This window comes from Salmo salar, chromosome ssa19 (assembly GCF_905237065.1).
Source record: "Salmo salar chromosome ssa19, Ssal_v3.1, whole genome shotgun sequence".
NCBI classification, from domain to species: Eukaryota; Metazoa; Chordata; class Actinopteri; order Salmoniformes; family Salmonidae; genus Salmo; species Salmo salar.
This window is the reverse complement of record NC_059460.1, coordinates 32,815,375-32,829,458: the sequence shown is the minus strand read 5'-3', so window position 1 is coordinate 32,829,458 and position 14,084 is coordinate 32,815,375. Positions and strand designations below refer to the sequence as shown.

Sequence of the window (14,084 nt, the reverse complement as noted above, 5' to 3'; positions counted from 1 at the left end):
TGGCTAACTAGATGACTAACTAGCTGACTAACTAGCTGGCTAACTAGTTGACTAACTGGAGGACTAACTAGATTACTAAGTAGATGGCTAACCAGATGGCTAACTAGTTGACTAACTAGAGGACTAACCAGACTAACCAAATGACTAACTAGTTGACTAACTAGAGGACTAACTAGACTAACCAGATGACTAACTAGAGGACTAACTAGAGGACTATCTAGACTAACCAGATGACTAACTGGTTGACTAACTAGAGGACTAACTAGACTAACCAGATGACTAACTAGTTGACTAACTAGAGGACTAACTAGACTAACTAGAGGACTAACTAGACTAACCAGATGACTGACTAGTTGACTAACTAGAGGACTAACTAGCTGTATGAGTGTGTTGTCTTTTCCTCCGGGTCACCCTCCATAGTGCCACATCACACCTCTGTGACCTGACTCTGTCCCTGCTGCTCCTGGTCTCTCACCATAGTGCCACATCTCCCCCCTGCGGCCAGACTTTGTCCCTGCTGCTCCTGGTCTCTCACCATAGTGCCACATCTCCCCCATGTGGCCAGACTTTGTCCCTGCTGCTCCTGGTCTCTCACCATAGTGCCACATCTCCCCCATGTGGCCAGACTCTCTCCCTGCTTTTCCATGACACCCTCCAGAGTGCCACAACTTGAAGCTTGCTGATTGTCTCTGTCCAGACCCATGTGGACAGACAGCAGGCTCATTGATGGGACCTGGAGAGAGGGGAGAGGTCCTCTCAGGGTCAAGACTGACATTCACTGAGTTTAGTGAACGTATTTACAAGTATTTGCTGAATGGAGGCATTTGTCTGTTACTGACAATAAGAGAAAATTGATAACAGTTGTAAATAAAAGAGTGAATCAGTGATAAGAGATACAACTGAGATGCAGTAGAGACAGTAGAGTAGAGACAGCAGAGTAGAGACAGTAGAGTGGAGACAGTAGAGTAGAGACAGTAGAGACAGTAGAGTAGAGACTGTAGAGTAGAGACAGCAGAGTAGAGACAGTAGAGTAGAGACAGTAGAGACAGCAGAGTAGAGACAGTAGAGTAGAGACAGTAGAGTAGAGACAGTAGAGACAGTAGAGTAGAGACAGCAGAGTAGAGACAGTAGAGTAGAGACAGTAGAGTAGAGACAACAGAGTAGAGACAGTAGAGTAGAGACAGTAGAGACAGTAGAGTAGAGACAGCAGAGTAGAGACAGTAGAGTAGAGACAGCAGAGTAGAGACAGTAGAGTAGAGACAGTAGAGACAGCAGAGTAGAGACAGCAGAGTAGAGACAGCAGAGTAGAGACAGCAGAGTAGAGACAGTAGAGTAGAGACAGTAGAGACAGTAGAGTAGAGACAGTAGAGTAGAGACAGTAGAGTAGAGACAGCAGAGTAGAGACAGCAGAGTAGAGACAGTAGAGTAGAGACAGTAGAGACAGTAGAGTAGAGACAGTAGAGTAGAGACAGTAGAGTAGAGACAGCAGAGTAGAGACAGCAGAGTAGAGACAGTAGAGTAGAGACAACATAGTAGAGGCAGTAGAGTAGAGACAGCAGAGTAGAGATGCAGTAGAGACAGTAGAGTAGAGACAGTAGAGTAGAGACAGCAGAGTAGAGACAGCAGAGTAGAGACAGTAGAGTAGAGACAGTAGAGACAGTAGAGTAGAGACAGTAGAGACAACAGAGTAGAAACAACAGAGTAGAGACTGCAGAGTAGAGACAGTAGAGACAGCAGAGTAGAGACAGTAGAGTAGAGACAGTAGAGACAGTAGAGTAGAGACAGTAGAGACAACAGAGTAGAAACAACAGAGTAGAGACTGCAGAGTAGAGACAGTAGAGACAGTAGAGTAGAGACAGCAGAGTAGAGACAGTAGAGACAACAGAGTAGAGACTGCAGAGTAGAGACAGTAGAGACAGTAGAGTAGAGACAACAGAGTAGAGACAGTAGAGTAGAGACTGCAGAGTAGAGAGAGTAGAGTAGAGACAGTAGAGTAGAGACTGCAGAGTAGAGACAGTAGAGTAGAGACAACAGAAGCTCACTGATCTCAGAGGTCAAAATCAGTGAGCCTGTCAAAGTAGACCTCACCTTTGAACAGCCTGTGTCCTCCATCTTCTCCTCCTCATCCTCTTCCTCCTCCTCTCTATACTGGTAGATATATCTCTTCTGGTCCTCTACTTCCGGTAGCTTGACTGGGTCTGCTGCTGTTTCATTGACCAGTGCTGTGGTCCTCCAGGGTTGGTCCTGAATAGGGAAAGCTGCCCAGGACCTCCTGTCTCTGTAAGGCAGGATAGGGAGCTCTTCTCTGGAGTTAGGGTCTTGGCTAAAGCCCTGGTCCTGGCTGTACCCCAGTAGGGTTTGGAGGGAGGATGGGAATGTGAATTCAGCCACCAGAAGGTTAGGGGCAGAGGCTGTTATCAGCTTTCTGTAGGGAGGAACCTGGGGCTGGGCCTGGTTCTGGGGAGGTGACAGGGGGTCTGTGGTCAGTCCTGGGGTGTTGCTACTTCCCCCCTCCTCCTCCTCTTGGTGTGGCTGGTACATGATGTCAGAGGAGATACTCTGTCTGTAACCGTTGCTATGGTTCCAAATGTCCTCCAGTTCCTCCTCGAACTCCTCAAACTGCTGGTGGTCTGGATGGATGAGGAGGTCGGGGTGGACCAGGTCCGAGTCGAGTTCTGTCTCTGTCTGGTGGTCTGGATGGATGAGGAGGTCGGGGTGGACCGGGTCAGAGTCGAGTTCTGTCTCTGTCTGGTGGTCGGGGTGTCTGTTTCTGGGTGTTGTTTTTGTCTCTGGGTGGGCAGGAGCTGGGGTTGCTGCGGGGTTTTCACTGGGTCTGGACACAGCCTCCATACGTTCCACCTCCAGACACACTAGCCTCCCCAACACAGTCCTCCTGGGCTGGAGCTCTTGGGGAACATCAGCAGCATTGAGCTTCAAGCTCCCAGAGTTGGAGGCACCAGAGATGCCAGAGTCCATAGAGTCTTCCATCATACTCCCTAACCCACTGATCTTCAGATTCACAACCATCTGACATGCTTGGCAGGTCTCCTGGAGGTCAACACTCTCTCTTTGGGTCTTCAACCTATGATGGTACTGGTGTCCATCCTCATGGTTCTGATAGGCTGAGGAGGGACAGGGGTCTTTCCTCTCATGGTTCTGATAGGCTGAGGAGGGACAGGGGTCTTTGCTCTCATCGTTCTGATAGGCTGAGGAGGGACAGGGGTCTTTGCTCTCATGGTTCTGATAGGCTGAGGAGGGACAGGGGTCTTTGCTCTCATCGTTCTGATAGGCTGAGGAGGGACAGGGGTCCTTGCTCTTTACAATGGGACTTCTACTATCCACGGCTCTTTCCCTGTAATTGTAATGGTCTCGGTTCTTTGGAAGGGAACTCTTTGGACAATAAGCTGTGATTGGTGGTTGCTTGCTGGAGACGAGCTCTGACCACTCCTGCCCAGGCTCCTGGTGTACGGTCTGGATCTGTGATCGGGATAGGTCATCGCTTGGTACGTTCTGATCCCAGTCCTCATCCAGGGCAGGAGGAGGAGGAGGAGGAAAATCTGTATCTAGATTAGACAGAGGCTCCAGCTGAATAGCCTGTGTTAGTGGCTTTGTCTGTTTCAGTATTTGTGTCTGTGTCTGTACTGTCTGTGGCCGTGTCTGTGTCTGTGTCAGTAGCGGTTGTGTCTGTGTCAGTAGTGGCTGTGTCTGTGTCAGTAGTGGCTGTGTCTGTGTCTGTGTCAGTAGCTGTTGTGTCTGTATCTGTGCCAGTAGTGGCTGTGTCTGTGTCAGTAGTGGTTGTGTCTGTATCTGTGTCAGTAGTGGCTGTGTCTGTGTCAGTAGTGGTTGTGTCTGTGTCGGTGTCAGTAGTGGTGGTGTCTGTATCTGTGTCAGTAGTGGTTGTGTCTGTGTCAGTAGTGGTTGTGTCTGTGTCTGTGTCAGTGTCAGTAGTGGTTGTGTCTGTGTCAGTAGTGGCTGTGTCTGTGTCAGTAGTGGTTGTGTCTGTATCTGTGTCAGTAGTGGTTGTGTCTGTGTCAGTAGTGGTTGTGTCTGTGTCTGTGTCAGTAGTGGCTGTGTCTGTGTCAGTAGTGGCCATGTCTGTGTCTGTGTCAGTAGTGGCCATGTCTGTGTCTGTGTCAGTAGTGGCTGTGTCTGTGTCGGTGTCAGTAGTGGTTGTGTCTGTATCTGTGTCAGTAGTGGTTGTGTCTGTATATGTGTCAGTAGTGGCCGTGTCTGTATCTGTGTCAGTAGTGGCTGTGTCTGTGTCAGTAGTGGTTGTGTCTGTATCTGTGTCAGTAGTGGTTGTGTCTGTGTCTGTATCTGTAGTGGCTGTGTCTGTGTCAGTAGTGGCTGTGTCTGTATCTGTGTCAGTAGTGGTTGTGTCTGTACCTGTGTCATTGTTTCATATCTGTAAGTAGTGATGGCCTCATTGTCTGAAGCTCTGTGTGTGTCTGAGGGAGGGGAGCGGGTCAGTGTTTTTGAGGTAGGGGGTCCATCTAAAGGGTGAGAGGGAGGGGAGCGGGTCAGTGTTTTTGAGGTAGGGGGTCCATCTAAAGGGTGAGAAGGAGGGGAGCGGGTCTGTTTGAAAGAGCTGAGGGCTGCGTGTGTCTCTGTGTGAGGGTTGGGATTGAGGTTTGGGTTGGGGGTCCCCCTGTGTTCTGGGAGTCCTATAGTGATGACGTCCTGTATACTGGGGATCAACCTCATGTCTTTGGAGAGGTCAAATGTCAAAACAGACCCCAGAGACAGGAACCTGCAGTGGCTCCACACCTGGCCCCTGGGTGGAGCTATAGAGACTGCCTCTGTCACTGCATAGGGGCTGACAGTGTAGACCCCAGAAGATTCATCTTCAATATCCCTGGCCAATGGGTTATCCATGTAGTCCTCGAGCTCCACCCCCTGCCCTGGCCCCACCCCCTCGGCCTTTAATAAGCTCTTCTTCTTCCTCCGGCCCTCCTTCATTGGCCAGGTCTGGGTGTCGTACAGCGTGATTGGCTGGGGTGCAGCTTCAGCATTGCATGCCACCTCTGTCTGCTCCTCCCCCTCTACAACCATGATTCTCTGAACGGTGTGACGGCCAGCGTCTCCCTTCCTTCTCCTCTTCTTGCTCCTTCTCTTCAGACTAGACAAGATGGAGGTGTTCTTGGGGAGGGAGGAGGAGAAAGAGACGCAGGGATGAGGAGGCCCAGAGGAGGAGGAGGAGGAGGAGGAGGGGGATGAAGAGGAGGAGGTCTTGGTGTGGAGGCGGGGCAGTAAAATACTCTCAGGAGCTGAGGTCATGTTGTTGTCCTTTAAATAGAGGAGGAGAGGAGAGGAGGAGATAGGAGAGGAGACAGAGTTAGAGAGGAGAGAACACAGGTTTAGACAGGAGAGGAGGAGATAGGAGAGGAGACAGGGTTAGACAGGAGAGGAGGAGATAGGAGAGGAGACAGGGTTAGACAGGAGAGGAGGAGAGGAGAGGAGACAGGGTTAGACAGGAGAGGAGGACATAGGAGAGGAGACAGGGTTAGACAGGAGAGGAGGAGATAGGAGAGGAGACAGGTTTAGAGAGGAGAGGAGGAGATAGGAGAGGAGACAGGGTTAGAGAGGAGAGGAGGAGATAGGAGAGGAGACAGGGTTAGAGAGGGAAGGGAGAGGAGGAGATAGGAGAGGAGATAGGGATAAAGAGGAGACAGGGATAGAGAGGGAGAGGAGAAGAGACATGGTTAGACAGGGATGGAGAGGGAAAGGAGACAGGGATAGAGAGGGAGAGGAGAAGAGACAGGGATAGAGAGGGAGAGGAGAAGAGACAGGGATAGAGATAGAGAGGAGAAGAGACAGGGATAGAGATAGAGAGGGAGAGGAGAAGAGACAGGGATAGAGAGGGAGAGGAGAAGAGACGGGGGATAGAGATAGAGAGGGAGAGGAGAAGGGACAGGGAGAGGAGAAGAGACAGTGATAGAGAGGGGGAGGAGAAGAGACAGGGATAGAGAGGTAGAGGAGAAGAGACAGGGATAGAAAGGGAGAGGAGAAGAGACAGGAATAGAGAGGGAGAGGAGAAGAGACAGGGTTAGACAGGGAGAGGAGAAGAGATAGGGTTAGACAGATAGAGGAGAAGAGACAGGGTTAGAGAGGAATGGAGAGGAGGGGCAGAGATAAGAGAGGAGACAGAGATAGAAAGGGGACAGTATTGGACAGTTATGTTTCATATTGTGAGATTGTTAGTGCATAATGGTTATCAGGGCAGAGAGCCTCATGCAGCATTCCCCTGCAAACAGAACATGCGTCCCCAATGGCACCCTATTCCCTACCCTGGGTAAAGTAGTGCACTATATAGGGAATATACACTCAGTATGCCAAACATTAGGAACACCTTCCATATATTGAGATGATTTATTTATTTATATCACCTTTATTTAACCAGGTAGGCCAGTTGAAAACAAGTTCTCATTTACAACTGCGACCTGGCCAAGATAAAGCACAGCAGTTCGACACATACAACAACACAGAGTTACCCATGGATTAAACAAACATACAATCAATAATACAGTAGAAAAATCTATATACAGCATGTGCAAATGAGGTAGGATAAAAGAGGTGAGGCAATAAATAGGCCATGGTGGCAAAGTAATTACAATATAGCAATTAAACACTGGCATAGCAATTAAACACTGGAATGGTAGATGTGCAGAAGATGAATGTGCAAGAAGAGATACAAGGGTGCAAAGGAGCAAAATAAATAAATAAATACAGTATGGGGATGAGGTAGTTGGGTGGGCTATTTACAGATGATCTATGTACAGGTGCAGTGATCTGTGAGCTGCTCTGACAGCTGGTGCTTAAAGCTAATGAGGGAGGTAAGAGTCTCCAGCTTCAGTGATTTTTGCAGTTCGTTCCAGTCATTGGCAGCAGAGAACTGGAAGGAGAGGCAGGCAAAGGAAGAATTGGCTTTGGGGGTGACCAGTGAGATATACCTGCTGGAGCCCGTGCTACGGGTGGGAGCTGCTATGGTGACCAGTGAGCTAAGATAAGGCACGGCTTTACCTAGCAGAGACTTATAGATGACCTGGAGCCAGTTTGTTTGGCAACGAGTATGAAGCGAGGGTATGTTTGGCAGCGTGAGTAAAGGAGGCTTTGATGCAAAATAGGAAGCCGATTCTAGATTTAATTTTGGATTGGAGATGCTTAATGTGAGTCTGGAAGGAGAGTTTACAGTCTAACCATACACCTAGGTATTTGTAGTTGTCCACATATTCTAAGTCAGAACCATCCAGAGTAGTGATGCTGGACAGGCGGGCAGGTACGGGCAGCGATCGGTTGAAGAGCATGCATTTAGTTTTACTTGCATTTAAGAGCAGTTGGAGGCCATGGAAGGAGAGTTGTATGGCATTGAAGCTCATCTGGAGGTTTGTTAACACAGTGTCCAAAGAAGGGCCAGATGTATACAGAATGGTGCCGTCTGCGTAGAGGTGGTTCAAAGAACCACCAGCAGCAAGAGCGACATCATTGATGTACAGAGAAGAGAGTCGGCCCGAGAATTGAACCCTGTGACACCCCCATAGGTCCAGACAACATGCCCTCCGATTTGACACACTGAACTCTATCAGAGAAGTAGTTGGCGAACCAGGCGAGGCAGTCATTTGAGAAACCAAGGCTGTTGAGTCTGCCAATAAAAATGTTGTGATTGACAGTCAAAAACCTTAGCCAGGTCGATGAATACGGCAGCACAGTAATGTCTCTTATCGATGGTGGTTATGATATCATTTAGGACCTTTAGCGTGGCTGAGGAGCACCCATGACCAGCTCTGAAACCAGATTGCATAGCAGAGAAGGTAAGGTGTGATTCGAAATGGTCGGTAATCTGTTTGTTAACTTGGCTTTCGAAGACCTTAGAAAGGCAGGGTAGAATAGATATAGGTCTGTAGCAGTTTGGGTCTAGAGTGTCTCCCCATGTCACGCCCTGACCTGAGGGAGATGGTTTATTTCTCTATTTTGTTAGGTCAGGGTGTGGGGTGGGCAGTCTATGTGTTATATTTCTATGTTGTTTTTTCCTTTGATTGGCCGAGTATGGTTCCTAATCAGAGGCAGCTGTCTATCGTTGTCTCTGATTGGGAATCATACTTAGGCAGCCCTTTTTTCCTTTTTCAGTGTGGGATCTTGTTTTCGTACAGCTCAATAAGCCTGCAGAACGTGACATTCGTTTTTCGTTGTTTATTATTTTGATTTAGTGTTCTGAGTTACAATAAAGAAATATGAGCACTTATCACGCTGCACCTTGATCCTTTTGATGATCGTCACACCCCCTTTGAAGAGGGGGGTGTCCGCGGCAGCTTTCCAATCAATGGGAATCTCAGACGATACAAAAAAGATGTTGAACAGGCTAGTAATAGGGGTTGCAACAATTTCGGCAGATAATTTTAGAAGAGAGGGTCCAGATTGTCTAGCCCGGCTGATTTGTAGGGGTCCAGATTTTGCAGCTCTTTCAGAACATCAGCTATCTGGATTTGGGTGAAGGAAATGTGGGGGAGGTTTGGGCGAGTTGCTGTGGGGAGCGCAGGGCTGTTGACCTGGGTAGGGATAGCCAGGTGGAAAGCATGGCCAGCCGGAGAAAAATGCTTATTGAAATTCTCAATTATAGTGGATTTATCGGTGGTGACAGTGTTTCCTAGCCTCAGTGCAGTGGGCAGCTGGGAGGAGGTGCTCTTATTCTCCATGGACTTTACAGTGTCCCAGAACTTTTTTGAGTTTGTGCTACAGGATGCACATTTCTGCTTGAAAAAGCTAGCCTTTGCTTTCCTAACTGCCGGTGTATATTTGTTCCTAACTTCCCTGAAAAGTTGCATATCACGGGGGCTGTTCGATGCTAATGCAGAACGACACTGGATGTTTTTGTGCTGGTCAAGGGCAGTCAGGTCTGGAGAGAACCAAGGGCTATATCTGTTCCTGGTTATTTTTTTAATGGGGCATGCTTATTTAAGATGGTGAGGAAGGCACTTTTAAAGAATAACCAGGCATCCTCTACTGACGGGATGAGGTCAATATCCTTCCAGGATACCCTGGCCAGGTCGATTAGTAAGGCCTGCTTGCTGAAGTGTTTTAGGGAGCGTTTGACAGTGATGAGGGGTGGTCGTTTGACCGCGGACCCATTACGGATGCAGGCAATGAGGCCGTGATCGCTGAGATCTTGGTTGAAAATAGCAGAGGTGTATTTGGAGGGCAAGTTGGTTAGGATGATATCTATGAGGGTGCCCGTGTTTACGGATTTGGGGTTGTACCTGGTGGGTTCATTGATAATTTGTGTGAGATTGAGGGCATCAAGCTTAGATTGTAGGATTGCCGGGGTGTTAAGCATGTCACAGTTTAGGTCACCTAGCAGCACGAGCTCTGAAGATAGATGGGGGGCAATCAGTTCACATATGGTGTCCAGGGCGCAGCTGGGGGCAGAGGGTGGTCTAAAGCAAGCGGCAACAGTGAGAGACTTGTTTCTGGAAAGATGGATTTTTAAAAGTAGAAGTTTGAATTGTTTGGGCTCAGACCTGGATATTAAGACAGTACTCTGCAGGCTATCTCTGCAGTAGATTGCAACTCCACCCCCTTTGTCAGTTCTATCTTGTCGGAAAATGTTATAGTTAGGAATGGACATTTCTGGGTTTTTGGTGGTCTTCCTAAGCCAGGATTCAGACACGGCTATGACATCAGGGTTGGCGGAGTGTGCTAAATCAGTGAATAAAACAAACTTAAGGAGGAGGCTTCTGATGTTAACATGCATGAATCCAAGGCTTTTACGTTTACAGAAGTCAACAAATGAGAGAGCCTGGGGGATGGGAGTGGAGCTAGACACTGCAGGGCCTGGATTAACCTCTACATCACCAGAGGAACAGAGGAGGAATAGGCTAAGGGTACGGCTAAAGGCTAACAGAACTGGTCATCTAGCGCGGTCAGAGCAGATAGTAAAAGGAGCAGATTTCTGGGTGTGAGAGAATAGATTCAAGGCATAATGTACAGACAGAGGTATGGTAGGATGTGAATACATTGGAGGTAAACCTAGGCATTGAGTAATGATGAGAGATATTGTCTCTAGAGATGTTTAAACCAGGCATATGTGGGAGGTGGAACTAAATGGTCGGTTAAGGCATATTGAGCAGAGCTAGAGGCTCTACAGTGAAATAAGACAATAATCACTAACCAGGACAGAAATGGACAAGGCATATTGATACTAGGGAGAGTCATGCGTAGCCGGGTGATCAATAGGGGTCCAGTGAGTGGTTAGGCTGGCTGGAGACACGGCGATTCAGACAGCTAGCAGGTTGGAGCTAGCAAGCTAGCAGAAGGGCCTTAGAGGGACGTCTCGACGGAGGAAAGTCTGTTTTGACCTCCACATGCGGTGACGTCAATAGACCAGTTGTGATGGAAGGGTTCCAAATAGCAGAGGGTTCCACGTCCAATTGGCAAAATAGGTACAGTAGCCCAAGAAATTGGTCGATGGATCTATAAAGCTAACAGTCCAATAAGCTCTAGACAGCTAGCAGTTAGCGGGCCTCGGCTATTGGATGGGCATTCAGGGGATGTTGCGATGTAGAGGCCAGTTGAGTACCCCTTCAAGCAGATTATGTCGCAGTCCAGTCGTGAAGGATCGGCGGGGTTCCCTGCCCCGTACCGGCTGTAGAAGGGGTCCAGGTATTGTAGCCCAGGAGTGGCTGATGGGCCTCTTCAGCTAGCCGGGAGAAAGGGCCTAGTATGTGCTAGCTCCAGGCTAATTGGTGCTTGCTCCGGGACCGACGTTAGCCAGGACTCGGATAGCAGCTAGCTAGCTGCGAAGATTCAGGTGAAAATGTCCAGAGCTTGCGGTAGGAATACGGGGATATGGAGAGAAAATAGGTCCAGTATGCTCTGGTTTGAGTCACGTTGTACAAACTGGCGAGAGCTTTCCGAGCTAACGGTTAGCTGATGACTGCTAGCAGTGGTTAGCTGGCTAGCAACTAGTGAGCTGGGTAGCTTCTGTTGGGGGATTCCGAATTCGAGGTGAATAATACTTTAGAAAAAAACAGATCCGCACCACATTGGGTGAGGCGGGTTGCAGAAGAGTGTTATGAAGTTGAGTTTTAGAAAAAAATATAAAAAGAATGCGAAGAAAAATATATAAAAAGATATATACATGGGACACGACAGGACGAGGACAAAGGATGTCTGACTGCTACGCTATCTTGGATAAAGATATGGGAATTTGTTGAGGGTGAAAAACCCAGCAGCATTGCAGTTCTTGACACAAACCAGCATACCTGGCATCTACTACCAAACCCTGTTCAGAGACACTTAAACCTTTAGTCTTGCCCATTCACCCTCTGAATGGCACACACCCACAATCCATGTCTCAATTGTCTCCAGGCCTATAAATCCTTCTTTAACCTGTCTCCTCCCCTTCACCTACACGGATCAAAGTGGATTTAAAGCTGCAATATGAACCTTTTGGGCAACCCGACCAAGTGATTGGTTATAAATCTGTCATTCTCATTGGAAACATGTCTAAGAAGCTGTAAATCTGTTCTAAGGGAAGCTGTAGATCTGTTCTACTGGAAGCTGTAGATCTGTTCTACTGGAAGCTGTAGATCTGTTCTATGGGAAGCTGTAGATCTGTTCTACGGGAAGCTGTAGATCTGTTCTACGGGAAGCTGTAGATCTGTTCTACGGGAAGCTGTAGATCTGTTCTATGGGAAGCTGTAGATCTGTTCTACTGGAAGCTGGAGATCTGTTCTACTGGAAGCTGTAGATCTGTTCTACTTTCTATGGGAAGCTGTAGATCTGTTCTAAGGGAAGCTGTAGATCTGTTCTACGGGAAGCTGTAGATCTGTTCTACTGGAAGCTGTAGATCTGTTCTACGGGAAGCTGTAGATCTGTTCTACTGGAAGCTGTAGATCTGTTCTACATTCTATGGGAAGCTGTAGATCTGTTCTACTGGAAGCTGTAGATCTGTTCTACTGGAAGCTGTAGATCTGTTCTACGGGAAGCTGTAGAGCTGTTCTAAGAGAAGCTGTAGATCTGTTCTACTGGAAGCTGTAGATCTGTTCTACGGGAAGCTGTAGATCTGTTCTAAGAGAAGCTGTAGATCTGTTCTAAGGGAAGCTGTAGATTTGTTCTACGGGAAGCTGTAGATCTGTTCTAAGAGAAGCTGTAGATCTGTTCTAAGGGAAGCTGTAGATTTGTTCTACGGGAAGCTGTAGATCTGTTCTAAGGGAAGCTGTAGATCTGTTCTAAGGGAAGCTGTAGATCTGTTCTATGGGAAGCTGTAGATCTGTTCTACTGGAAGCTGTAGATCTGTTCTACTGGAAGCTGTAGATCTGTTCTATGGGAAGCTGTAGATCTGTTCTAAGGGAAGCTGTAGATCTGTTCTAAGGGAAGCTGTAGATCTGTTCTACGGGAAGCTGTAGATCTGTTCTACTGGAAGCTGTAGATCTGTTCTACGGGAAGCTGTAGATCTGTTCTACGGGAAGCTGTAGATCTGTTCTACGGGAAGCTGTAGATCTGTTCTACTGGAAGCTGTAGATCTGTTCTACTGGAAGCTGTAGATCTGTTCTACGGGAAGCTGTAGATCTGTTCTACGGGAAGCTGTAGATCTGTTCTAAGAGAAGCTGTAGATCTGTTCTACGGGAAGCTGTAGATCTGTTCTAAGAGAAGCTGTAGATCTGTTCTATGGGAAGCTGTAGATCTGTTCTATGGGCACATTTCTATGCTTCCCGTTTTTAAGTTTAGTTTTTGCGTCTCTTTCGTTTTCTTTACACTTCAAACAGCTGAAAATACAATATGTTTGGTTATGGAAAAGACATTTCACTGTGGTTTAGATGGTATAACGATTCTCTACACTAGACCTGCTTGTTTGGTCAAATAAACTGAAGTTAGTCAAACTCTTTAGAACTGTAGCAACCAGGAAACAGCAGAGCAAAGCGTTCTGCATCTTTAACAGGTGACATCAATAAGGGAGATTTCACCTGGTCAGTCTATCTCAGGGAAAGACCAGGTGTTTTTAATGTTCTGTTTAGTCAGTGCACAGGATATAGGAAATAGGATGCTGTTTGGGACAGCCAAAGACTGGGTCATTTCACAGAACCAATCAGGTGCCTTGCTGTGACACACACACTGTAGTAGAGACATACTGTAGTAGAGACATACTGTAGTAGAGACACACTGTAGTAGAGACACACTGTAGTAGAGACACACTGTAGTAGAGACATACTGTAGTAGAGACACACTGTAGTAGAGACACACTGACACACTGTAGTAGAGACACACAGTAGTAGAGTAGTAGAGACACACTGTAGTAGAGACATGGCATGCTGCTTCGGCTCACACTAACCCATTTACCTGTTCTGCACTCTGGCGATAAATCTTTCTCTTTAAACTACCCAGAGTATTTTCCCACAGACCCTGGCAGCACCTCCAAAAGGTTTTAGTTGTCTGAGACAGAGAGGGGTAGAGAGAGAGAGAGAGAGAGAGAGGGGTAGAGAGAGAGAGAGAGAGAGAGAGAGAGAGAGAGAGAGATAGATGGTAGAAAAAGAGAGAGAGCGAGAGAGAATGAGGGGTAGAGAGAGGGGTGGAGAGAGAGAGGGGGAGAGAGAGAGAGAGGGGTAGAGAGAGCGAGAGTAGTGGAGAGAGAGATAGAGGGGTAGGGAGAGAAAGGTGTAGAGAGAGCGTGAGGGGAAGAGAGAGAGATAGAGGGGAACGGAGAGAAAGGTGTAGAGAGAGCGTGAGGGGAAGAGAGAGAGCGAGAGGGGAAGAGAGAGAGAGAGAGAGAGAGGAAGAGAGAGAGAGAGAGAGAGGGGAAGAGAGAGCGAGGTTGAGAGAAAGATAGAGATAGAGCGAGAGGTAGAGAGAGAGAGGGGTAGGGAGAGAGAGAGAGGGGTAGAGAGAGAGCGAGGTTGAGAGAGAGATAGAGATAGAGGGGTAGAGAGAGAGAGAGAGAAAGGTTGAGAGAGATATAGAGAGAGATAGAGAGAGATTGAGGGTAGAGAAAGAGGAGTAGAGAGAGAGACAGAGAGAGATAGACGGGGGAGAAAGAGAGAGAGGGGTAGAGAGTGGGGTAGAGAGAGAGAGATGGGGGAGAGAGAGAGAGAGAG

The 14,084-nt window shown here is 47.8% G+C and overlaps 1 protein-coding gene across 4 annotated transcripts in view; it reads right to left on the bottom strand.

Moving 5' to 3' along the window:
• Positions 1–14,084, bottom strand: part of LOC106578792 (uncharacterized) — a 98,772-nt gene that overhangs the window by 18,127 nt on the left and 66,561 nt on the right. For 2 of the 4 annotated variants that reach the window (XM_045702239.1, XM_045702238.1), the window contains exon 9: positions 476–733. In XM_045702239.1, coding sequence (XP_045558195.1) covers positions 476–733 — 258 coding nt within the window. The remainder of the gene's footprint in view (positions 1–475; positions 734–14,084) is intronic. The other 2 variants (XM_045702240.1, XM_045702241.1) reach the window with 2 other exon arrangements.